Source organism: Tubulanus polymorphus, chromosome 7 (assembly GCF_964204645.1).
Source record: "Tubulanus polymorphus chromosome 7, tnTubPoly1.2, whole genome shotgun sequence".
In the NCBI taxonomy this organism is placed as follows: Eukaryota; Metazoa; Nemertea; class Palaeonemertea; order Tubulaniformes; family Tubulanidae; genus Tubulanus; species Tubulanus polymorphus.
Window position 1 is genome coordinate 19856166 of NC_134031.1, and position 25402 is coordinate 19881567.

Sequence of the window (25402 nt, forward strand, 5' to 3'; positions counted from 1 at the left end):
AAAGCGAAAAATAACAAACAATTCTCAATTCACAATGATGAATGCATTTTATTGTCGACACAATCAGCAAATATTAAAACTAAAAACAGACACAACATTCATAATCACACAACCTCACTCACTCCTCACAAACTATTAATATATCACATATGATCGATATAGAATTGTTAGGTATTGCCATCGGGTTCGGTAGAATTGCATTCATCTGTTGCGTTTGTCGATGAATGAACATCGCTATCATTAGCAGTTCGTAGTTTCTTCTTAGCGCGCGAGTCGGCCATTACTTGTTCGATTGTTCTTTGATCGCGTTTATTTTCACTTGGCACTGCAAAAACAAATGTTTCACGACGTGAAAATATGTCGTTCATAATCAGAGTAACAGCTTAATGGGGTAAAAAGTTCCTGGTTCCAACTGTATCAATTAGGCGTAGTTAAATGTACAAGTGCAAACATTTCTAATTGCCTTTTTCTCAAAATTGAAGGAGGTTTGGGAATTTTGCTCAAATTAAAAGAGTTTCAAGCACTTAAAAAGTATTTTCTGTTTTGAAGGAGTCTTTAAGGAATCAAGGAGTCATAGGGAACCCGAGGAGTACACACAGTTAAAGGTTCCTCGTTGAAATGAACGGTGATTTTCTTACCGTTTCCGTATTGTCGATTAGCAGTAGTTAATCGTGCTGCGTCTTTCGCCGCTTCTTTCCCGATCAGACGTTCGTAACGTTCCTGATAATTCGAAGCCGGAACCATTTTATCTTTATTACGCTTTGATTTCGCTTGAAGTTCATTTTCGAGTTTTTCCTGTTCGCGTTGTTGCGCGATTTCCAGCGCTTTCTCCTCGTTCCATTCATCGCCTTTCCGTCGCGCTAACAGTTCATCGTCAGACGGCGCAAATTCCTGTCAGAAATAACAAAACTCATCAAGTACAATTGATTCATTCCAATAAGGGGCAGACGAAAATTACGTGCTTACATCGTATTGGGGGGTGGGGGAAAAGTCTACGTTCTTATCTATAGGGGATCTTTCTAACTAATAAGCACTCAAGAATTTCATTATGTAGTGCCTATTACTCCAAATACCGGTAGTAGAGATTTTCAAATAGGAATTCTGTGATTTCTGTACAGAATTTTTGATGTTTTTGATGTCTCCTTTATCCTTAACTGCATTACAGAACATGTCGGGATGAGGGGGGTTTAAAAAATGGTAATATTGGCCGCATGCACCACACACCTTTTTCCAAACCATAACATATCTATCAGTTTCTTCAAGTCCAAATGAAAATGAAGTTAGTCCAGCTGTATCTGCAATTTCATGTCTGAAAATATATAGTGACTCAGAGAATTCAGTAAATCTTCAGTGGGTCGAATTTTGTGGCAGGATTCCGTTCCAAAGTGCTCGCTTCAACTTTTCAAATGAAGATTCTAACCTTGATAATCATGATGCTATCAGGTCCGAACGGTATACTTACAGAATCGCTCTGTAAACTTTATCCATAGGTGAAAATCTGTGATTTTCTTTAGTTGAGTCTTTGATAAAGTCGTGAATCGCTTTTCGATTCTGAAATAACAACAATTCCATCGTTGATTCATTCAGGAATTCCAACATGAATTTACCGGCATAGGAACTGGGAACAACAAAACATTGAGATCGTTCCTACCTTGTCGCGGAATTGATTAAGCCTGGCTTTTTCATCTTTCTGCTGTTTCTCCAACCGTTCTTTTTCAGCTTAAATAAGAAATATTCATTCACTGAAAGCTTATCCTTCTAGAACTTCAAACATTTAAAAAATAATTGAATTAATTACCTTTTCTTTTCTTTCTTTCATCATCGGCTATCGCTGGAGGTTTTTCCATCGAACCCAAAATTGAACCCAATAAATCCATTTTCACTGGTCACAGGGTGTAGTTAGTAATAATGGGTAAATTAATAAGGTAATGCCAGTCAGTGGCAGTGTGCGTCAGTCAGAACAACGAAGGCTTCTTAAACTAACTATGAATCTGAAAAAGACATTGCAGTTACATCAAAAAAATATGTACCGGGTATTCTAATCGACAAAAAGCAAGCATTTCATCGGGCCTATTTTCTTATTTTTGAAAATCGAAAGAACTACAAATCAAAAGTTAGTATAAAGACGTTTTATTTCGATATTTAGTACGACCACTTTAACTAAAAAAGCCTCTTATTTGACGCAGTTTGGTCGTCTTATTAGAATCTTAAATACTTGTCAAACTAGAAAATGCCTAATTGTAACGAGCTAAGGCAATTATTGGGCAATATTCAGTTCACGAATCATAGAATCCGGTTTTAAAGGCAAGATATTCGCAAATAGTAGCTCTTACTTTGGAGATTAGACGCCATATTACATGTACAGGCACATGTCACCATACATGTGCATGTATATCCTACAGGTACATGTACTGCGCATAGAAATGTAAAATCATTAGACGACATGACGAATGTTATGTACACCGACATTCTCTTTGATGTAGCTTTATTAATATACTTACATCATATTCAATAATTCCATCTTAATATCAAAAATTTTAATTCAAATGATAAAACATCGGAATATCGATATTTCTGGGGTATAATGGGAATTCACCCAAATACGTTTCGTGTATATTAGTTTTCCATAGTATTTTCGCTACTGCTGCAACTTCTGTCTCATCTATCTCGACATCATCAGGACCAACCACCCGCAGTTCGTACACCAGTATCGTATCGCTATTTATCTTCTGAATAACTAATCAATCTGTCATATAGCCTGTAAACAGCAGTATTTGTATTCTAATTTGTAGAGAGAAAGAAAAAGAAAAGTAACCGATCCGGCAACTTGAAACCCTCTCTCAATAATCCTAATCGTCTCACTCGGTCTCACTCACTGTGCTGCGCCTGGGTGCCCGCAGACCTTGGGCTTGGCTGCATTCAGACACTTCTTTCAACGAACTCTATCCATTATTTCCGATATAAGGGATAACTGTGATGTAAGATCATCTGAGTCTGAGTAAGAACGCTATATTTCATGTAGATATTAAAACGGTATCAAATATCAATTTCTAAGATGGCTGCAAGGCAGTATGTTGTGTCTGCTGGACCTTATGCTGATAACCAGCAACACGTGAAGCCTCACAACGTTCACCAACATGAGGTTGGGGGAGTCAGAGGATATAGTCATTACGGGACGGTTCAACCTCCTCAACAACCGAGATCACCGAATTTAAAATTCAACGAACGTTACCCAGCGGCCGACTGCGTCGCGACAGCTCTACCGTATCGCCCCGGTTCACCGCGGGGTCATTCGCATTTATACCCGCAACGAGCTCCGTTAGAAATGTTACACACGCGTTACGAATCGGGCGGCGGCCCCTCGCCCAACAGCCCGCCGGTGAGCGGGTTCCATCATCAGCGCCCAATCAGCCCATCGTCGCCCGGCTCGCGACAAATACCGGTTCAGCATTTAGATATGTCTCCGCGATCACCAGCAGGGGGAGCTGCGGTCGGGCGATCAGCGATGTCGTCAGATTCTCCGAAGATGACGCCAGTGAAAGTGATCGGATCATCGGAACATCAACAGATTTATAACTCAGCATCTCCAGTGAGTATATCATAAAAAAACGGTGCAGGCTCGTAGGTCCCTACAACTCCTAGATCGGTTTAAAACTCATCTTGAAAATGCTTTTAAATGTGCTTGAACCTCCTTTAATTCGAGCAAAATGCCCAAAACTCCTTCATTAGGCAATTTGAGATACACAGTGAACTACACCTAAATCATTTGAGTTGGAACCAAGACTCATTTTGCCCAATTAGGTGGTTACCGAATTTGAAAAAGAGTTTAGTTAGTGTATTATTGAAATATACTTACCAAATCTCTGAATTAACCGTTTACTGAGATGAACGGTGCCGATTTAGTCTGCAGTAATTGGGATATGAAGTGATTCTGTCGTTTCCTCGATAATTGAAATTTTTAAGCTCCTTATATCCAGGAATGACAGATCTGTTTGGACCCTGAACGATAAAATAGAAAATCCCAAAACCCGAGTGAATTTCATTCAAATTAAATTTCAGGTCGATTACGGAAAACCGCAAGTACCACGTCACGAAGAACAACCATCTAGTCCGAGACCGTACAGTCCGAAACCGGCAAGTAGCGTTCTAATCCGCGGAGTCCGAGCTCCGACTCATCCGCCTGCTATCCGAACACCCGGTATAACCACGGCGACCGTATCGGGACCAGTAATCACTCCTCAGCCGGCGACGCTTACCAAAATGGTTCTTTCGCAAAACATGACTGCGATGAAACGTCCCGGGGACCTCGCGATCATCAATCAAAAACCAAAATCCCCGACTGTGAAAGAGGCTGAAGTCGATGCTTTGACCGATTTACTGATTCGTAACATGGAAGCTTCATCGGACCCGAATTATTTCGGTAAGATCAAATGTGGGAGTCGAGGATTCCGCTTGTGGAAAGTGAGGAACAACCAGGTGTCACTAGTGTGCTTTCGCGGTATTATGCCAGATTTCTTAATCTCGATTCAGTCGAAATCGATCCATGATTTCTCAATTTTTTTTATTGATTTGCTGTACAAATATTAATTTGAGATTGAGAAGTCGCGTAATTAACGAGTAAAAAATTGAAAATGAATTGTGATTGTATGTTGTAGGTGTTTGTAGTAGATGTGGTGAAGCAATAGTCGATGAGGATTCAGGTTGTACAGCTCTCGATCAAATGTATCATGTTCCCTGTTTTGCCTGTACGCATTGTGGTAAGTTGACCGTTTAACCTCATCGCTGTCAGAACAATCAAACTCGCTTAAATTGCCGTAGTTCGGACGATAGATATGTTAGGGCGATTATCAAAATGATGACTTGTATACATAGAGTTAGTAATTTGAAATGGAAATACAAATTTATTTAGACTCGAAAATAGTGATGACTTAAACGATGTGATGACTTATCCGATGACAATTTAAGTAAATTTTACTGTAACTTTACTTCTGCTATCGCACCTCATTTCCTCCTTTGAGACGTTTTCATTTGTCATTTCAGAGAAAAATTTGAAAGGTTGTCCTTTCTTTGCCGTCGAAGGAAAACCTTTTTGCGAAGATTGTTATTTAGTAAGTGAAGAAATCTCTAATCATCAGGATCAAAATAACTGTTTAATGACTAGATAGAAATCCAACACTAAACATGAATATTGAATTAGATTATTATAATGGAGTCTGAAAAGTTTCCTTGATCTTGTAGTTTATTGGGGGTAATGCACACCATAAATCAGCAGATTTAATGCATAGGAAACTAGGGGGTTACTCACTGGTGACTTTTCATCTTGTTCATTCTTAGTGTATTTTTATGTTATCATTACAACGCAGTGTTTTATCATCGGTCGTCGTTAATGGCTGAAATCGACGTTCTTATTTCAGGCAACATTAGAGAAATGTTCGGTTTGTTCGAAAGCGATAACCGATCGTATCCTAAGAGCTACAGGTAAACCGTACCACCCTCAGTGTTTCACGTGTGTCGTCTGCGCGAAAAGTTTAGACGGGATTCCGTTTACAGTCGACGCCACAAATCAAATTCATTGTATCGAGGATTTTCACAGGTAAACAAACATTCAGATTGAAAATGGGGACTCCGTGCAGAACCAGCTATTGCGTAGCAATATTAGGAAAACTCGGGTCAAAATATAGTTCATTTTCAATAAACTTACATCAAAATTTTGATGAAACATTAACCCTAAGAAAATCATGTCTCTTTAACATAGCTACAGTCAAACTGAAAGTCCTCATTCATTTTCGATAAGATTTTAAACTTCAGTACTGATTGCTAGATAGTTGTTTTAGTTGTCCGAAATTTATTCACTTTTTCACTCGCGTTTCAGGAAATTTGCGCCTCGATGTCACAGTTGTCATCAGCCGATAATGCCTGAAGCGAACAAAGATGAGACCGTTCGAATTGTCGCGATGGATCGGAGTTTTCATATACAATGTTACAAATGTGAGGTAAGCACCATGAATCATCAGTTTATCCGTCTGCTGCCATCCTCTGCTGACTTTTCCCGCCCCATCAGACAATCTGGTGTTTGTACCCTGCACCCTCTCAGACAGTTACAGCCTGTACTCTGCACCCTCCGCAAACGGTCTACTGCCTGTACCCTGCACCCCCCCCTCAGACAATTGACAAACTATTGCCTTACAAGACTTCACCCGGTCTCAATCCATGGATGCACTTTAAAACATATTATCAGCATGCGTTGAACATCAGGGGCCAGTTGCTCAAAAGTTGGCTGAAGATAACTGGTGGATAAATACCATAGTAACAATGCAATTCCAATTGTCACTATGTCAACTATCCACTGGTTAGCTCTAACCAACTTTTGAGCAACTGCAGCCCCAGATTGTCCTGTCTTCACCGGTGATTGTCTGAGCGGGCGGATGATATATTGTGTCAATCCTAACAACTATATTTTCTCTCTATTGCTAGGATTGTGGTATACTGTTGTCATCAGAGGTTGAAGGACAGGGCTGTTATCCACTCGATGATCATATTTTATGTAAAAGTTGTAATGCAGAACGTATTCAAGCTATTTGTCAGTAGGAGAACTACTGAAAATACTTGTATAATCTGCTTCTAAATGTTGTTTCTAATATCTATTTATTTATTTATAAAACTTTATATTCGAACCTTTGTCTCATGCTGTGTATGGTTTACGTATTATGTCCCTAAATCTAGTTTTGCTAAGTTCTCAAACCTGCCTCTTGTTTACACAACCTCTATTTTTAAACCTAACAGTATCTAATCTAAGCTAGGTTACTTTTCTTGCCTGTACCGACGAACCTACATACCTGTTGTGCCCGGAGGATGTAAAATCGTTGTAATTTTGCTGCCTTCTTGGCTTCATATAATAAAGTGTATTCAGTTTGTGAAACCCCAGTTTATTGTCAAATAGCTTATATTGTATGCAAGTAATGATAACGAGTCGAAGTAGAACAATTAATCGAATATTTTACGTTTTATCACTTCTGTGTTTGTAAAATTTGCCATTTTAGGACAAACCTCATTGGTGCTATATTCGCGTGTTTTTAACGATAAATTAGTTTTTATACATGTAACTAGTTTACAGTACGTTGATATCACGTAAGGCTATAGCTTAATGTCCACGTTCTTTCAACAGCTCAGAAATTGTGTCGATTGTTTAACTCGATTCCGTTTTGCGATGTATCCAAATTTGTATGGGAAATGTGATGATGCAATCTTAGTCGCTCAATAATGTCTGCTTTGAAAATGATTATAATAATATATACATGTTGTCATATTAATTTAACTCTTTTCTTAATCAGTTAATTATCGTAGATGCAGTTACATCATTCTTAGTACGTAGAGTGACGTGACAACCTCTGCCTTCCCATTGAGGTTGCTCTTTGACATGGCTGTTCTAACCAAGAAATGCCTTTTCTATTCTTCTGGATTTTCAATTTTTTGGCTCTAGTCGGTATGCTCTTACTCCTCTGAAAACCTCATGATCAAAGTGTTTTTAGACAAAAATTAAACATCTCTTCAAAAACGTTAATATGATTTAGAGACCAAACTAAACTCGTCGAATATCGATATGTACACAATTTATTTTACAAAATATCTACAAATTTTTAAATGCAAAATTCACTGACAGCGGAGACAGATTAACCGGTATCAGTCCTCTTCATTATCATCATCATCGTCGTCATCATCATCTTCCTCGGCAGCAGCGGCTGTTTCATCCTCCTGTTCCTCAGTTTCCATCTCATCGTGACCTCCGTTCTCCTCCGTAGCAGCCTCTTCCTCCTCTTCTTGCACGGCTTTCTTCTTCTTTTCAGCCGTTGCTACTTTCTTCGATTTCTGTTCATTCTTAAATGCTACAAAGAGCACAAGGGGTTAAATAGGTTAACCTATCACTCCTCATGTCTCCTGCATCCGCCCTGCCTATTACTCGTCAAGCCGCCTGAATACACCCCAGAAAAATATACGAATCTTAATTTACCTTCTAAACTAGATTTTAATGGATCGATGAATTTTTCGAATTCCATATCTTTCATAGCAGTGAGAACATCTTGAGCGCTGATCGTTTTGCGTTTGCCTTTCATCGCGTGGTTGTTGGCGCTGCAATGGATTACAAATAATCAATAGTTCAATTTAAATTCATCAAAACAGCTAGAATTCTTAGAATCCAGGAATCGAAAATTCCCTAATGTTTCCCAGACTTTAGGCCAAAATGATTAAATTATAAGATATCCTCAATGGGGACCGAGGGGTCCCTTGTGCCACTCGACACCAGCAAAAAGCGAATGACAAAAAAAACTAAATTGCTTGACTTTTCAGGAAAAGAATCCCCTGAACTGTAAGAATCCTGAAAACTTTCTGGTGAAATGGTGGATCAAATGTCGGACTGGTGGTTAAAGCTAACATACCATGAAGTAGCGTAGAGAACGAACACACTGGCTGCTTTAGACATCGCTAATCTGGCATCTTTAGATACATTCACACCATCAGGCAACTGAAAACAGTAATATTACAAGACACAGTTCAAAGCTCGTCTCTGGTTTAAGATTTAATCTTACTGAGTCCGTGGTGGGCGACAAAAATCCTTTTTAATTTTGTTCTAATCTTTCATTCAACTTACAGCTTCTTTGATTATTCTCGTCACTACTGTGTTTGGCAGATTCAGATCTTCAGGTTTTTCAGCCATGGTTTAAACTAGAAGAGAGCAAAGTTTACCAAATTGACTTTATTGAGCTGCTGAATCAATGAACATGATGAAATGAAAAATGAAGCAAGTCAAACTAAACAAGACCAGACAACAAAAAGAAATATAGATACGTACACAACGAAAGGGTGCTTACTGGGATTCAATTTGTAATACAAATGTTTGACGATCGCGATTGAAATAGGAGATTTATTTCGTTAATTACCTCAAAAATTTTGCCAGGTTCCCGGGGCGAATTTCCCAATGACGTCATTGCGGGATTCCCTACGCGAGGGAGCAAATCCAAATTTTCTTTATTCTCACGCAATAAATCTGAATTTGAATTTTCCTCAATTTCAAGGTCGTTGCCCATATGGTTTTTGTTTATTCAGGTTTTCATTTTTTTCTGATTATTTCATTAATACAAAGCTTAAATATCGCAAGTAGTTGACTTCGAATCGATGTACAAGTATTCTATAAACTCCCTGTGAATTTTCGTCACATCTTTAACATCTGTCATTTTTAAATTTCAGCCTGGAACAAATAAGAAATTGAACTGGAATTCAAAATCTAAAAAATGGGGATAACTTTCTTATGGTGTCTTGTTATTCTGCTAGTTGTGGGATGTCTACTGTCTCTACGCGTAATCTACGTCATCAGAAAAATCCGTTCGTTTCGAACAATGAAATCATCGAGAATTCGTGAACAATCGTCGACGGCGACGATGAAAACGATGATAATCGCCGGATCGGGCGGACACTCGACGGAGATACTGCGTCTGCTCAGCGGGATCGACACGACTCGTTATAAACCGCGAGTTTACGTCGTCGCGAACACCGATAGAATGAGCGACGGGAAAATTACGAATTTCGAAAAAAACGGCGAACATTTCGAAATAGTTCGAATTCCGCGCAGTCGCGAGGTTAAACAATCTTGGTCGACGACCGTTTGGAGCACGTTGGTCGCGTGTTTATATTGTCTGCCGTTGACATTTTATAAATCTCCGGATTTGATTTTGTGTAACGGACCGGGTACGTGTATACCCCTGTGTCTCGCTGGTTTTCTGCTAACCGTGCTAGGCGTTAAAAAAGTCGCTATCGTTTTCGTCGAAAGCATTTGTCGCGTCGAAACTTTGTCGCTTTCCGGTAAAATTCTTCATTATTTCGCCGATGAATTAATCGTCCAGTGGCCTCAATTACAGTTACGATACCCGCAAACTCGATATATCGGAAAAATTGTTTGATTCTCGTTTAATATGTATGTATTGATATGTGGAAAAATAAAAGAATACATTCTAAGTGCTTTATATTTTTATAGTTTCGAAACCTAGGACATCTCGGTAATCCTATTCAGCTTTGTGATAACTCGGACTTGGAATATAAACAGTTTATTGATACGAAAGTTTTCGGTATCATATCCCCTCTTCAGGTGAAATACACATGAATCAAATGGACACCAGTAAAGAAACAGTAGACAACGTGAATCAACTGAATACAACTTCTGATTTATATGCACTAAGGGTCATATTTTTGAATGAGTGCATGATGATAAACTTGATTAAACTCTTGACTGTTGTGTAAGAAGCATATTGGAATGAGGTGTATATTTTCTCTATTCATGTCTACACTAAATGCATAAAATAATCATAAATCCTTTTCAAACTGAAACCTGAATAAAGATTTCTATGCGCGAAGCTCATTATTTCAGAATATCATTACTACATCTACATTCAGCCTATAGAAAGCGTACTAAGATTTACTCTATAGAAAATAAATGAGACCAAATTGATGGGTTTAATGTTAGACAATAATCAATCTGAAACAGCGCACGAGTGTTTCAGTCGACGTTACTGGGAGAATGCTGAAAACCGATTCCATATTACTGCTATCGGTGGTACAGTTGTATGTGCGAGTGGTTTAGTCTTCAATTGTTTGAGTTTCATTATTTTGAGACGCATGTATTCGAGTGTGGTCACTACATACTATTTGCTCAGCATTCTAGCTGTCGTCGATTCCCTCTTTCTCGTCCTCAGTTTTTGTTTTACAAGCCTTTCAGATTTCATATGGATTTGGAAATTGGGCTTCACTAATTACCACCACCTGGGCAGTTCTTTTCTCGGCTCCTATTCTAAATATCACGTGACGATATTCCACATGTTTGTTAAGATGTATCGAAACTGGCTGATAGCTATGATCAGTATTGAGCGCTGGTTGCAACTGTCATTCCCGCTGAAATCCAGAGCTTTCATTACTCAAAAAAGATGTACGTTCGCTGTTGTGGGACTGTTTTGTTTCTGTTTTATGACACACGTCTATCGTTGGCGTTTCAATATCCTCAAGCCTGTATATAATGATTGTCCGTTATTTGATCGCATGATGTTTGTCCAGGACGTCCACCCGGATGGACAATTGGCTGGTCGCTTTGGAAATATCATACCCGTCATAGCGATGCCGCTCGTGATTCTCTCAATTACTAATATCGGATTGGTCAGAATCATAATCAGAGCCACATCGCGACGTAAGAAGATTTCCAATTCGTCTTCAGTCGGAAGTGGTGACATACAAGCTACAATGTTAGCCTTGTCCTCAGTTATCGTTTATCTTGTTTGCGAAAGTCCAACGATGGTTGAACGAATTCTAACTCTTTTAGGCGTCCGGGGGCTCGTGTTTTTGAGATCTACACAACACTTTCTATCGCAAGTTGACTCTTGTGTAAATTTTTTTCTGTACTGTGTATCTAGTGTAAAGTTTCGCCATCTTGTCCGCAATTTAATTTGCAAACAATGTCGCTAAACAGTCCTTAAAAATAAAACTTTGTCTTGTAATTCTGTAGTCAATAAGATACAGTAAAATTTGGAGGGATGACGGTCTTATTTGGACATTATTTACTGTGTCTACTCAACCGTAAACTCTGGTATGAAATAATGATGGTTCATTCTGAGTAAGTTCTATAAGGAGATCTAATAAAGCTGCCGTTTAGGGCTGAAAATCAAGAGGACCCCGTGTAACATCGATAAGTCCAAAGGAAGTAGCACATTAGCAGAAAGCCCCGAACTACTGGCAGTTACCTGGCATTTTTTTATTAATGCATGTCTTCGGGAATTCATTATTGCAAACTACTAGCTCAAGGAAACATTTTCGGACTTAGTTCTACGTTACCAATACTGTAATTCCCGAAGATGACTATCATGGCCAGATCAAGTGTCTTATCAAAGGTAGTTTTCCATTATGCAATTCATATTACATATTGCATTCGTTGTTGGAAAGAAAATAAAGACGGGATTCGAACCAAAATATTCAATATTCCTACTGTGGAGGTTAGTAATGATAATTCCGTGCCTATAATATAACTATAACTTACTGTTTTCATCAAATTCAATGCTTTATTTGAAAATTATCTGCATGAAATGAAGATTTTTTTCTCTCGAAAGTGGAGAATTAATATGATAATTGGTAAAGTGGAAGTCTAGAGTTAAGCTAATATGCCTAGGAAGGAATAGCGATGATTTAAAGCTAGGATTCCATGCATTGCCATGGAATCTGATAATATTTCAGATTAAACAAACGAGTTGTCAAGTTAAATTGTTTCTTTGTTTGGTAGACATTATTGAGGAATTATCCTACAGTTGACAGTATCATTTTCGAGACGAATAACGAAACACTACTTGCTGACGTATGCAATGTAAAAAACTCATTAATTTCTGGATTCAGGCTGCATGACATACGCAGAAATTGATAATAAAATCAGAACATTGCTTATTGAATTACCTATGTATACTTTACGGAATTTTGTACTGTGCAATGGTCTATTGTGTCGCAAATGAATCCCGAATAGCATGTGTTATTGATGTAAATTACGATTAAAGTGAAATAATGTTTTCTGTTCATTCATATTTCTGTCGTCACCCGGAAATTATCGCACAGCATGATGATGAACGATCAATCTCAAGTATTCACTGTTTGGAAGATCTTTGTGGTTGAGGATGTCAAACGCGAGGCATGACAAACACAACCGAGCAGAGGGAGGTCGATATCTTTGCGAAGACCTTTATCGAATTCGTAACTTTAGAAATTTTACCGTTGAAAGTTGCTGAGTGGCCATCGTTGCGGATGTTTATGATTATCACAATACCATTGATATTTTTTCAAGGTGTCATCGGAAACTTGGCTACATTGTTAACGATGACTAGTAAACGATTCCGTCGGATGTCATATGCAAACTACCTTGCTGCACTTGCCGTTACAGATTTTGGCTCATCGTGGATGTATTTTCTACCATTTCCAAATTACGTATACGGATATGTGCTCGTGCGGGTAACAGGGTACTGGTGCGGGTTGTACGGATTTATCATACACATCTTAAATGTATCAAGTTCCGCTCTTGTAGTAGTTGTTGCGGTCGAGAGACTCGTGGTTGTCGCGTCACCGCTCATGGCACGAATAATATGTACGGCAAAATCAAGCCGCTATGTCATATTTTTCATTATCAGTTCGGCCGCAGTTCTCTTCTCTTATCATCTTAAACTTGCGGAGTATTCTGAAAAGTTGGATTGTTTCATGAACTCCAGTCAACATTGTTTCAATTTCATATTCTCAGTCACAGTCAAATATTTCGTACCAGCCGTACTCATAGCAATGATCAATGTCATTATAATTTTTTTCGTCCGTCGAAGTAAAGATTTTTGCTCCTGTGAACAGAAATCAAAACAGTCGATACGGATAACAGTAATGCTTATAACTATGACGGCGGTGTTCGTGATGACCACATTTCCACCTGCTCTAGCAAGCGTCATGACGGTAGCTATGCGAGAGAAGCCAGCATTTATCGATCTAATGAATTATTTCACGATGACATTACAATCAATAAATTATTCGCTTAATTTCTATATATATTTACTAGCGGGTAAGGATGTGCGAAAATTCGTTTTGTCACGGGCGGGATGCTGCGCAGAGACTTGATTTTCGTATATAAATACACATTATGATTGTATCACCGGTTATTAGTGGTCAAAATAACCGTTCACCTTGTCCTGGAAGTGGTTCATCCACAGACGTCACATCGGCCACTTTAAGATTCTAGGTGAAGTAAGACGGAAATGTTTTATGGATATTTCAGTACCGGTGTTCACTATTTATCTTAATCTGATGTTAGTCACCATTTGGTTTAAAAAGTATTGATTTAAATACTTTCTTTTTGCTGTCGGGCCATGATTTTTTCACGGAGCGGTGGTTGACTTTCACCGTTACGTGCTGCCCCTATATATATAATAAGCGGTGAATATGCGAACTAAGATAACTGCACAATATTCTTACTGTGGCATGCAGTAATAAGTTAGTTCACATATTCGCCGTCAACGATATGTATAGGGGCAGCACTTAACGGTTATTGTCTTTTTCCGGTTTCGAATCCCGCTCTATGCCTCTATTTAACATAATGGGTGATGAATCCAAATTTCTGTTTGGTACCTCATTTTATGAACCCCCATACAAACTATAAGTTTAGGGTAAGCAAGCCTGTATACAATGATTGTCCGTTGTTTGATCGTATGCTGTTTGTCCAGGACGTCCACCTGGACAGATGGCTGGTCGCTTTGGAAATATCATACCATAATGTCATGATCTTTTTTTTATTAAGATCGCCGATGATAGCGTGCGCTATAAGCAACGTCTGTTTCAATTGCTATTTATTTTTGATAATTCAAAGACAGCAGTTATTGTTGTCGACCAAATAATCAGAACTTCGAAGCTATACGCACGTAGTTGTTGAAAGTTTCATCTCTTTGATTTCGCTCGTAAAGCCCCATGGATACGGAATTTTAAGTGAAGCTCACTGCATTTAACTTTAACGATACGTAGTTACAAATCAATAAAGAAAATACACCAATGATTTTCCTAGATACAAAAATTGGAATTTACGTCAATAAAAAAGGCAGAAATTACGTATCGGATTAAGAGATCTGGACAATATTGATTACATGAATATAATTTCTTCATTGCTGCTGTCTCCCACTCAGTGAATCACAAGGACTGCGCTGATTTTACAGTGCTATGCTATAATTAGTATGGGTTTTGAACGGAACCTACGGACTATTTTATTTCACGTATATCTTGTCTCGGAAGCACTTGTTGTAAGTTTAGATCCTCTGTTTTTCGTATTTAATTTACTTACACTCATTGCACTCGTCAGATGTCGTCACTTCCGTTCAGTTCGCGCGACTTTCATCTATCTGATCGCGCTAGCTGTTTCTGACGCGGTTTATGTGCTAAATAGTTTGACTGACTTCCCAGCTTCTTTAGTAAGATTAATTTTGTATATAGTAAACATCGATTGTAATATGAATTATCTTGGGATTTTGACGGGAGGCGAGTGCCCGATATTTCTAAGACGAATTGAGTCGATGTTTTCCCTCTCGCGTATAAACAATGAATCAGGCTGTCTCGGTATATTAGGAAGTATTACAAAATATTTATCAATGATTTTTTTCAAATTGGATCGTAGTTGCTATCGCTATGGAGAGGTATTTGTCTTTAGCGTGGCCGTTCTTTCACCGGCAACAAGTCACTAACTACAGAAGACGCATTTTAGTGTTTGTTATGTTTCTTGTGAGTTGCAGTCTCAATAATGGCGGTCTTCTTGTTGTTATCAGAGATTGTGAAAATCACACAATATGTTGTCAAAGCCTCGTTGCGTACAATGCTGGTAATGGAGATGCGTGGCTTTTCTCAGTTGGGCTGATCAGTTTTATTCGAGGTCTAATGCCGTGTTTTGTAATTCTAGTTCTATCAGGTTTAACCGCCCGCATACGCAAAAAAGCTACAGGAACTTCACTCTCAAAAAGTGCAAATAAAACTATGTTTTATATCGTCGTTATTTTCTTAGTTGTCGTTCTACCGTACGAATTATATTCAAGTTTGATCACTCTAGCGCGAAGTGCAGGTGTCCGCAGTGGCTTAGAATTATTCAATATGCTAAGCGTGGTTATTCTACGTGTACAGCGTCAGTTGGTTTACCGGACTAACTTCTTCATTTATTTACATACATTACCCGTGTTTAGATCGACCTTTAGAAACATGTGTTATCATTGAAATAAGCAGAATAATTTACTCACTATTTAACGTATCATTGAGAGCGTTATTTGATTGTGGTAGAACAAAAAAAAACAATTGACAACCAGAAATTCAAATGTCGTCATGCAGGACTTTGGAATTTTTTTTCTGGAAGTCTATAGATTCTGTAGAATAGTGCCACGCGGTACTTGAAATGTACATTTTGACGCCGTTAAAACCGTTGTTTTTATACATTGTAATAAAGTTTTGATGATTTTTTCACGGACAAGCGGTGTTAGATTTTATCACCGTTACGTGCTGCCCCTAATAATAAACAGCAAACATGCGAACTAAAAGACAACTGCGCAATATTCTAACTGTGGCATGCCAGTAATAAGTAAGTTCACGAAGTCAACGATATGTTTTGGGGAAGCACTTAACGGTTAATATTTGATGAATCCAATTCTGTTTAACTGGACGGTTAATATTTTAATGAATGCAATTCTGTTTAACTGTACCTTATTTGATTAACCCCATACAAACTATTTGAATTAATTTGAATGCGGGATTTGCCATTAAATGCCCTTGATGTTTTGAAAAACCCAGCGGTCCAATTGGCTTAATTCATTGAAAAAGATTAGATGTATATAAATCTCGCCGATGTTTTCATTTCTATAGTTTCCCGGGCGACCACCGTTTTCAGAGCAGAAATTTTGTAATTTGATTTAACACGGTCATTCTCGAAAAGGAAGTTTTTAAAACATTTTGAAATATCCCAAACGTCGTATCACCGTAGAAACAACAATTTATGAGATGATTTTAAATAAGATTGACATTTCATTTTTTAAATGTTCGCGGTTAATCGTGGACGTGTTACATGTGTAGACTGGTTCGAGGGACATATTGGATGGTAGACTGGTTGCCGGTCTCTTGACAGCGAATGCAGGTGGCGCAGAATTAGACAGTCGACCAGTCTAATTGAATGGGTCGGGCAACCAGTCTACTACATATTATATTAGTTCACAGAAATTCCGCCTGGGGACCGTATGGTGCCGCCACTAAACACACGTGTTGTGTTCGAGAACTAAAGATGAAAGAAAGATCGGGGTTCGAACCTAGGTACGTTTGTATTTTAACACAGGGGCTTGTCACAATTTGACGGAGGATGGGTGACACCGGGGGGTGACACCAGTATTTGGTATTTCTATCCCTGTGATAGATTCAGCTATCAGCAATGGATCGGGTTCGACCCCCGTCTCTCCATAAGTTCACACCATATATGTAATCAGTAAAAATGAACTGCAGACCGCTCAGAATTACATATCACCATCTTATTTTCCCCGACTAAATTTGTTGTATCAGATATATCGTCATCCAGAAGAATGCATAATGAATACGGTTCATGCAAAACAAACACAAATGCCAGTGCACAACAAACTAACTCAATTATCATTGAATTACACATTAATTTATTTGTATAAAGAAAGCATTTCTATGGGAAACAGTGTACAAAGCATTGATACCATTCATTCGATATATATATATATATATATATATATATATATGTATGTATATAGTAATATACATATAAATATACACACTGAGAGATTTAAATCAATCATACTTATATTCACTTTCCAGGGTAAGTGCTTAATCCCTGAAAAAGTGAAGCCCAGACATTCACCACTGATTCATACCTTGTGACAACTGTTTTTTTTTTGGCCAGCTAAAAGCCATAGTTGTTAAATTGCTTGCATTTCAGGCAAACACTAATTATTGATTATGTATAGAACCGACCGTTGAAGGCTAGAAGCTTGCGAAAATGCGGAGAGAATTCATCAATTTTCTATCAGCACTGGCTCCACATTCGTTCCCGACATTGAGGGCTGGCCGAGTACCACTTCACAGGGACGAGTTCTAAACTCATCCTAATTCTAAATATACACATTAAGAAAGTCTCATTCACACTTAAATTACAACCTCCTACATTCGATAGGTAAAAAACAACCAAGCGCAGGTGTTTATTATCATTACCAATTATCATCATAATAATCATTAATATTAATATTATATCATTATACTCATTATTCACAAGGTTTGAAAATATCTATATACATATATATTATATAATATAACTATCATATCATCATTATCAATATTAAAATCTACATCCATCTAGTAATAGTTCATTTCATTATTTTCAATAAGTACGTGTGATCATGAGCTATGACTAATCGATATCATCGACGCATCGCGATCGTTCAACGTCGACGTCAATCATCGGCGTTTTTAAAAACACTATCATCCGCTTTTCTTAATCATTTCGGCGATAAAATTAACGCCCGAAATTCGAGAATTCAATAATCGACAGTGACAAGCCCGAACTGACTGCAACAAGGAGAAAACTCCCTCAAATAATGAGCGTACTGTGTATAAGATAAAAACAATAATTAAAACTTCAGATCGTCGCGACTAAAATTCTACTGACATTTCCGCGTCCATCGTAAGAGTGGAGAAAAAAAAATTAAAATACAAATGATTTTTTGTTCATCATTTTAAAAAAATCTTACTGCGTTTGCCATTTTAAAAAGGAACAAGTTGTCGACACTTCTGTCAGTCAGATTCATATAGAATGATTTAATATTTCAAAATGATTTCTAAACTATGTCGTCCATACAAACAATCATTTGCTCGGGTGGAGAAATTTTTTCATTCAAGCCATTTTTGAAAACGATCCGATAAAAGCAGGTCTGGCAGTTCCCCCGCGATAAAAACTAAAAATATTTCGAAAAAGCCATCGATACTGAAGATTGAGGAACATAACCTGAACCTGTATTGGATATGAATACAGACCTGTACAAATAAAGCATTGCTGTATAGACTTATAATACACAAACACACATACAGTATACACGTGTACAACTCGGTGGATCAGATTCTACTTCATTAAGAAGCCACCAGGTGGAGTTGCGTTTGATTTTCACTATGATAAGAGATTCTATCGGCTGATATACGGAAATCAACACTGGCAAGCGAGGATTTTGAAACTGGCTCAAACGTCAAAATCCCCTACCTATTATAATTTATATTCCCAGAGTTAAACTTACAAAGAGCCCTCAATCTTTCCCTCTCCCTTTCCCTCTTACCTCTCTATCTCTCTCTCTCTCTTTGTTATACATATATATTATACCCTGTAAAACCATCTGGCACTTGGACTAATTAAACTCTCTCTTTCTCAGACTATGATCAATAATTCAATAATTCGTTTTTTTCAAAATATCGCTGTCTTTTCTTTCGCACATGGTATGTATGATATTATCGACACGAAGCGAGATTCTCGCACGAGAAACTTTTTATTAACTGATTGGCTGCAGTGAGCGGGCACACAGTAATAACAGGCCTGACAGCAGAGTATGCCGTGTTACAGCAGTACCACACATATATAAAAAACACAGTTCACCCGCGCCGGCACACGCCGCACGGCACACGCAGCGTGTCCCATCTCTAAATGCAATCTCACGACTCACTCGCCGCAGTCTCCTTACACACTTATAGTCAACGCGATATGGTACGTCATGTGACCCGATAATCCACCAATGGCCCGCGTCGGTACTGCACCACAGCGACCTCTAGTGTGACTAGTATCAAGCATCAGCTTCGTCATTGTTGTCGTTGTCATGGGGCCGGTGTGGTGGTGGTAGTTGTAGATGATTGTTAGTAGTAGTGGTGGTGGAATCATGTCATTTATCTGAGATTTCAGAAGGGGGCGGAGGGCCTGCAAAATATAGAGCAAGCTTCATATCATATATAGGTCAGTAGTAAAGCAAGCAAATAAACAGTGCACGACCTGAATCCAGAGATAAACCCGGTCAATTCGCACAACATTGGACTTCAGTTTAAGCCTGGAACCAGGTCCTCGATCAATAATCAATAATTATTTATAAGGACTCAGTTTAGCATAAAAATCAAATCAAATCTGTGAAACAGGGACCAGTTGAACAGTCGTGACTTAAAGACCAGCCTAAGACCATATTGTTTTTATAGCCATTCAACTTAAGTCATAAGATTTAAGATCAATTTTGGGCTTAAAGTCTTTACTATGGAACCTGCCCCTGATGCATGTTCCGCTATGTAACTTAAAACTTGTGAATGGTCTTCCAGATTCTTGGAACTTAGTCTGGTATTAAATTAAGTCTAGATTGCGGAACTGGGTACAGTATGAGTTTATTTAACGGGCATTGGTAAATTATTAGTATCTCACAAATTCAGATGATTCGATTCGATTTAAAATCATCTTCAAACCTTTTGATTTTTAGTTCGGTTAATCACAACAAAACATATCGAACTGGAATTCATCAATCAGTAATTAATTGACAGATTCCAGGCAACACACGGCGAAATCATAAAATATTAGTGAATATTATTTGAACAGATTATCATATACCTACAGTGAAAATCACTTAAGTCTTCACAGTCAGGACGATCATTACGCTGATGGCAAATGAAGACTTAACTGAGTTTGACCGCTGCATCACGAGAATAATAATAGATCAATTCTTAACCTGACAGTTTCTTACGTCAACATCGTTCAACCAATTGAATTTCAGCAGAACAACCGCGAGATGAAAGGCTAACTGTCAGATTTAGTATGAACGCAACTATTTTTTATGTCCAATTTTACCTCAATTTAACATTTTTTCACACTTCGAAAACATATATCGAATTTATCATTTCAAGATAGAAATACAGTCGAAGTTTATTATAACGCCATCCATTTTAATGCCACTGCTCATTAAACGCCAACATTTTTCAGAGAATATATTTGCTCAAAAACCTCAAATTCAATTGAAATACCATTCTTTATAATGCAAAACTTATTATAAAAGAGTGTTTTTCAAGGGTTCGACCAGTGGCATTTATGAAGGACTTTTACTGTAAACATTTTTGAATATGTCTTGAATGAAGTTGTTTGAGAAAAATTGAGATACAAACACCTTACAATGAGTCAACCGATTCATGCAAAAAAGGCGCTAGATTTAGAGGCGGTTTCGTTGTTTGACAGATGTATTGAATGAGTTCACAGCATCACGGATTCTCAATCATCAGTTCATCGACCACAGCAGCGGGCGAACGCAATTTCATGCAGCCGAGAAATTGTAGTTAAAGATAAAGCATGCGTTCATTTTCATAGCGATATTAGATTCAGAGGGGACGTGATAAAAAAATCATTGGCGGCGATTTCAAGATCAATTTCATGACAAATCGTTCTTCAGATTGAAACACGGGGAGGGAGGGAATAATGCTGTTAGTGTAAATAAACATTGTGCACTGGGAGAAAAATAAAGCGAGAAAGAGAATAGAGAAACAATAAAATGAAAAACACAGTAAAAATAGAGAAATACGCACACATCAGGTCTGCATTAACCAGTCTTTAACCAATGGTTTAGATAAAACTTCAGCTGTAAGCAACATTGAATCAATGCATATAAGATATGCTTCTTTTTAACATGTGCAGTCGTGAGGGGGAAGCAGTTAGGGCCAGAGGAGGGGGAAGTTGTTAAGGTCATGGGAGGGGGAAGTAGTTAGGGTCATGGGAAAAGATTGTGGTGAGGGGGCAGGGGGCAGGGGGAAGCAGTGAAATGAAGGTCATGGGAGAGGGGCAGGGGAAGCAGTGAGGGGTCAGGGCATTGAGGGGTCAGCAGGGGATCAAAAATCTATATCAACCATTTATGAATTCAGAGGCCCACAAGAATCAAGCTTTAAGCGAAAAATCTGATCGGAAAAGACGCAGATCGATATAAACACATCTACATGGAAATAATTGGCAAGAAATGGTGAAAATAAATGCGAAAGATGATTGGTTAGTTTTCTATACGCGTGAATATTTAGGGGATGGATTGGAAGGAAGTTGTACAGACTATGATCTAACCATTGTGGAAATCGGGCCACTCTACAGGAAGGGGCGGGTGTCAGCAGCGGGTAACCAGCTGCGGGCGTACCGTTCATAAGATAATAACCTCTCAACAAAAATAAGCCACTAGTCTTACATACATCTCACACACAGGACAACAATACAATAACAAACTCCCAAAGCACCCAGTACATTGTACATACATTTATATTACTAACTCTGTCCAGAGTGGTATTTAATTACCAGCATTACAACCATTCAACTGACAGGTTTAACAGTGCCCTAAACCTAACTGACAGGGTTAGAGACAGTACCCTAAACCTAACTGACAGGGTTAGAGACAGTACCCTAAACCTAACTGACAGGGTTAGAGACATAACCCTAAACCTAACTGACAGGGTTAGAGACAGTACCCTAAACCTAACTGACAGGGTTAGAGACAGTACCCTAAACCTAACTGACAGGGTTAGAGACAGTATCCTAAACCTAACTGACAGGGTTAGAGACAGTACCCTAAACCTAACTGACAGGGTTAGAGACATTACCCTAAACCTAACTGACAGGGTTAGAGACAGTACCCTAAACCTAACTGACAGGGTTAGAGACATTACCCTAAACCTAACTGACAGGGTTAGAGACAGTACCCTAAACGTAACTGACAGGGTTAGAGACAGTACTCTAAACCTAACTGACAGGGTTAGAGACAGTACCCTAAACCTAACTGACAGGGTTAGAGACAGTACCCTAAACCTAACTGACAGGGTTAGAGACAGTACCCTAAACCTAACTGACAGGGTTAGAGACAGTATCCTAAACCTAACTGACAGGGTTAGAGACAGTACCCTAAACCTAACTGACAGGGTTAGAGACAGTACCCTAAACCTAACTGACAGGGTTAGAGACAGTACCCTAAACCTAACTGACAGGGTTAGAGACAGTACCCTAAACCTAACTGACAGGGTTAGAGACAGTACCCTAAACGTAACTGACAGGGTTAGAGACAGTACCCTAAACGTAACTGACAGGGTTAGAGACAGTACCCTAAACCTAACTGACAGGGTTAGAGACAGTAACCTAAACCTAACTGACAGGGTTAGAGACAGTACCCTAAACCTAACTGACAGGGTTAGAGACAGTAACCTAAACCTAACTGACAGGGTTAGAGACAGTACCCTAAACGTAACTGACAGGGTTAGAGACAGTACCCTAAACGTAACTGACAGGGTTAGAGACAGTACCCTAAACCTAACTGACAGGGTTAGAGACAGTACCCTAAACCTAACTGACAGGGTTAGAGACAGTATCCTAAACCTGACTGACAGGGTTAGAGACAGTACCCTAAACCTAACTGACAGGGTTAGAGACAGTACCCTAAACCTAACTGACAGGGTTAGAGACAGTACCCTAAACCTAACTGACAGGGTTAGAGACAGAACCCTAAACGTAACTGACAGGGTTAGAGACAGTACCCTAAACGTAACTGACAGGGTTAGAGACAGTACCCTAAACCTAACTGACAGGGTTAGAGACAGTACCCTAAACCTAACTGACAGGGTTAGAGACAGTATCCTAAACCTGACTGACAGGGTTAGAGACAGTACCCTAAACCTAACTGACAGGGTTAGAGACAGTACCCTAAACCTAACTGACAGGGTTAGAGACAGTACCCTAAACCTAACTGACAGGGTTAGAGACAGTACCCTAAACCTAACTGACAGGGTTAGAGACAGTACCCTAAACGTAACTGACAGGGTTAGAGACAGTACCCTAAACGTAACTGACAGGGTTAGAGACAGTATCCTAAACCTAACTGACAGGGTTAGAGACAGTACCCTAAACCTAACTGACAGGGTTAGAGACAGAACCCTAAACGTAACTGACAGGGTTAGAGACAGTACCCTAAACGTAACTGACAGGGTTAGAGACAGTACCCTAAACCTAACTGACAGGGTTAGAGACAGTACCCTAAACCTAACTGACAGGGTTAGAGACAGTACCCTAAACGTAACTGACAGGGTTAGAGACAGTATCCTAAACCTAACTGACAGGGTTAGAGACAGTACCCTAAACCTAACTGACAGGGTTAGAGACAGAACCCTAAACGTAACTGACAGGGTTAGAGACAGTACCCTAAACGTAACTGACAGGGTTAGAGACAGTACCCTAAACCTAACTGACAGGGTTAGAGACAGTACCCTAAACCTAACTGACAGGGTTAGAGACAGTATCCTAAACCTGACTGACAGGGTTAGAGACAGTACCCTAAACCTAACTGACAGGGTTAGAGACAGTACCCTAAACCTAACTGACAGGGTTAGAGACAGTACCCTAAACCTAACTGACAGGGTTAGAGACAGTACCCTAAACCTAACTGACAGGGTTAGAGACAGTACCCTAAACCTAACTGACAGGGTTAGAGACAGTATCCTAAACCTAACTGACAGGGTTAGAGACAGTAACCTAAACCTAACTGACAGGGTTAGAGACAGTACCCTAAACCTCCATTGATATTTTGTGAAGTTTTTTAGCGCTACAACAAAAACTACATAAACTGATCACATGACATCGACGAAAAACTCACAAGGATTTCCCATCGCCATTCGGAACGATTGTCGACTACCGCTGAGATCTTCGCCGACGTCTTCACCAGGTGGCACCACCGGCGCAGGAGGTGGTGGAGGTATAGGTGGCGCCACACGTTGGACACTAGCTAAACTAGCGGTCTCCGTATCGCTGCCGCCACTTCCTCCGGGACTAGCTGATTTACGTTCTAATTTCTCCACTTTCTCTTTTTTGTGCTTTCCGCTGCTTCCCGATGCGCTGCTGCCACCTGTTAATGAATAAGAGAAACATAAATCCAGTGATTTCCACGAGAGGTATTAGACCAGCCCTATCACAACGAACCCTCTGAAAAACCCAGTCACACTTTTTAAAATATTTCTGCTGTCCCTCTATGTATTAAGTTGATATGAATTCTAACAATATTAACATTGATTATTGCATGATTAATTAGTGAATTGATATAAAGAAAAAAATAGTAGGTAGATTACACCGAAATCAAGTTTGATTTTCTATAGCCGAGATCGAAAGCATTGCTACTTCAGCGGACACTATGTTATTCACCGAACAATCAAATCAAAAAATTGATTATACCCTTATACTGATATCAGGACATAGCATGACAGGATAGGAGTGGGACACTGACAATGAACAGGCCCGTCCGTACACAGGCTATATTTTGGGTGGGTGGTAACTTTTGACAACAGCGTGCTCTGTAGGCGTGAAGCCTCCTGTAGGGGACTTTTGGGGTCGTCATTCTTAAAAAAATTTTAGGCGTTTTAGATGCATTTTCATCCAATGTTAATGAATATTTCATACAACAAAATCAGCGAATCGTTAATAAAGTCCAATAAATTTTCTTAGATGAAACATAGTGTAACTCGGTATGTTGCGGGGAGGTATGTTTGCACCCCACACATTCCCCCTGCGTACGGGGCCTGAATGGATGATCGTATATTTAATCGAGCCTTGAGACAACAATGTCTGCCAGATATCAGCGCGTAACAAAAGCGAACCCGGCGGGCATTCGTAGACAAATACGAGCTATAAAGAGCTGAAATGATCTATATCTACAGACAGTAAAATCCATCCACTTGTCTCATTAGATCTGTTTATTAGTAATTAATCGTTCTCGAGAGAATCTGCACAACGATTTTTAGCCGAGTTTCATGTTGC

General features: G+C 39.0%; 5 protein-coding genes across 12 annotated transcripts in view; 2 read left to right on the plus strand and 3 right to left on the minus strand.

Moving 5' to 3' along the window:
• Window positions 1-49: 49 nt before the first annotated feature.
• LOC141908802 (sperm-associated antigen 7 homolog) lies at window positions 50-2347 on the minus strand. The gene is made up of 7 exons (XM_074799011.1): window positions 2334-2347; window positions 1799-1991; window positions 1652-1719; window positions 1463-1551; window positions 1225-1309; window positions 639-891; window positions 50-325 (listed from the first exon to the last, which is right to left on the minus strand). Exons 2-7 carry the CDS (start codon window positions 1875-1877, stop codon window positions 168-170), a joined length of 732 nt encoding a protein of 243 aa, XP_074655112.1. The 5' UTR covers window positions 1878-1991; window positions 2334-2347; the 3' UTR covers window positions 50-167.
• Window positions 2348-2632: 285 nt separating this feature from the next.
• LOC141908865 (zyxin-like) lies at window positions 2633-8534 on the plus strand. 5 transcript variants are annotated; one of them, XM_074799102.1, is made up of 9 exons: window positions 2633-2707; window positions 2793-2978; window positions 3056-3589; window positions 4060-4420; window positions 4656-4757; window positions 5041-5108; window positions 5415-5593; window positions 5873-5993; window positions 6475-7296. In XM_074799102.1, exons 3-9 carry the CDS (start codon window positions 3056-3058, stop codon window positions 6586-6588), a joined length of 1479 nt encoding a protein of 492 aa, XP_074655203.1. In that variant the 5' UTR covers window positions 2633-2707; window positions 2793-2978; the 3' UTR covers window positions 6589-7296. The 5 variants fall into 5 exon arrangements, with proteins under 5 accessions (XP_074655203.1, XP_074655205.1, XP_074655200.1 ...); XM_074799104.1 differs by lacking the exon at window positions 6475-7296 and adding an exon at window positions 8347-8534 and having other exon boundaries at window positions 2793-3589; XM_074799099.1 differs by having other exon boundaries at window positions 2793-3589.
• On the minus strand, window positions 7602-8988 carry LOC141908866 (DNA polymerase epsilon subunit 3-like). The gene is made up of 5 exons (XM_074799105.1): window positions 8937-8988; window positions 8648-8721; window positions 8436-8521; window positions 8009-8127; window positions 7602-7883 (listed from the first exon to the last, which is right to left on the minus strand). Exons 2-5 carry the CDS (start codon window positions 8711-8713, stop codon window positions 7681-7683), a joined length of 474 nt encoding a protein of 157 aa, XP_074655206.1. The 5' UTR covers window positions 8714-8721; window positions 8937-8988; the 3' UTR covers window positions 7602-7680.
• A 98-nt stretch (window positions 8989-9086) lies between these two features.
• Window positions 9087-9981, plus strand: LOC141908884 (UDP-N-acetylglucosamine transferase subunit ALG14-like). Its single transcript, XM_074799147.1, has 2 exons — window positions 9087-9102; window positions 9244-9981. The coding sequence occupies exon 2, from the start codon at window positions 9288-9290 to the stop codon at window positions 9951-9953; it is 666 nt and encodes a 221-aa protein (XP_074655248.1). The 5' UTR covers window positions 9087-9102; window positions 9244-9287; the 3' UTR covers window positions 9954-9981.
• Window positions 9982-17355: 7374 nt separating this feature from the next.
• The window catches only part of LOC141908100 (segment polarity protein dishevelled homolog DVL-3-like), a 30221-nt gene continuing 22174 nt past the window's right edge, over window positions 17356-25402 (minus strand). For 3 of the 4 annotated variants that reach the window (XM_074797937.1, XM_074797939.1, XM_074797936.1), the window contains 3 exons: window positions 24249-24497; window positions 21163-21215; window positions 17356-19531 (listed from right to left, as the gene is read on the minus strand). In XM_074797937.1, the coding sequence (XP_074654038.1) occupies window positions 21166-21215; window positions 24249-24497 (299 nt within the window). In that variant the 3' untranslated portion in view covers window positions 17356-19531; window positions 21163-21165. The remainder of the gene's footprint in view (window positions 19532-21162; window positions 21216-24248; window positions 24498-25402) is intronic. The other variant, XM_074797938.1, reaches the window with a different exon arrangement.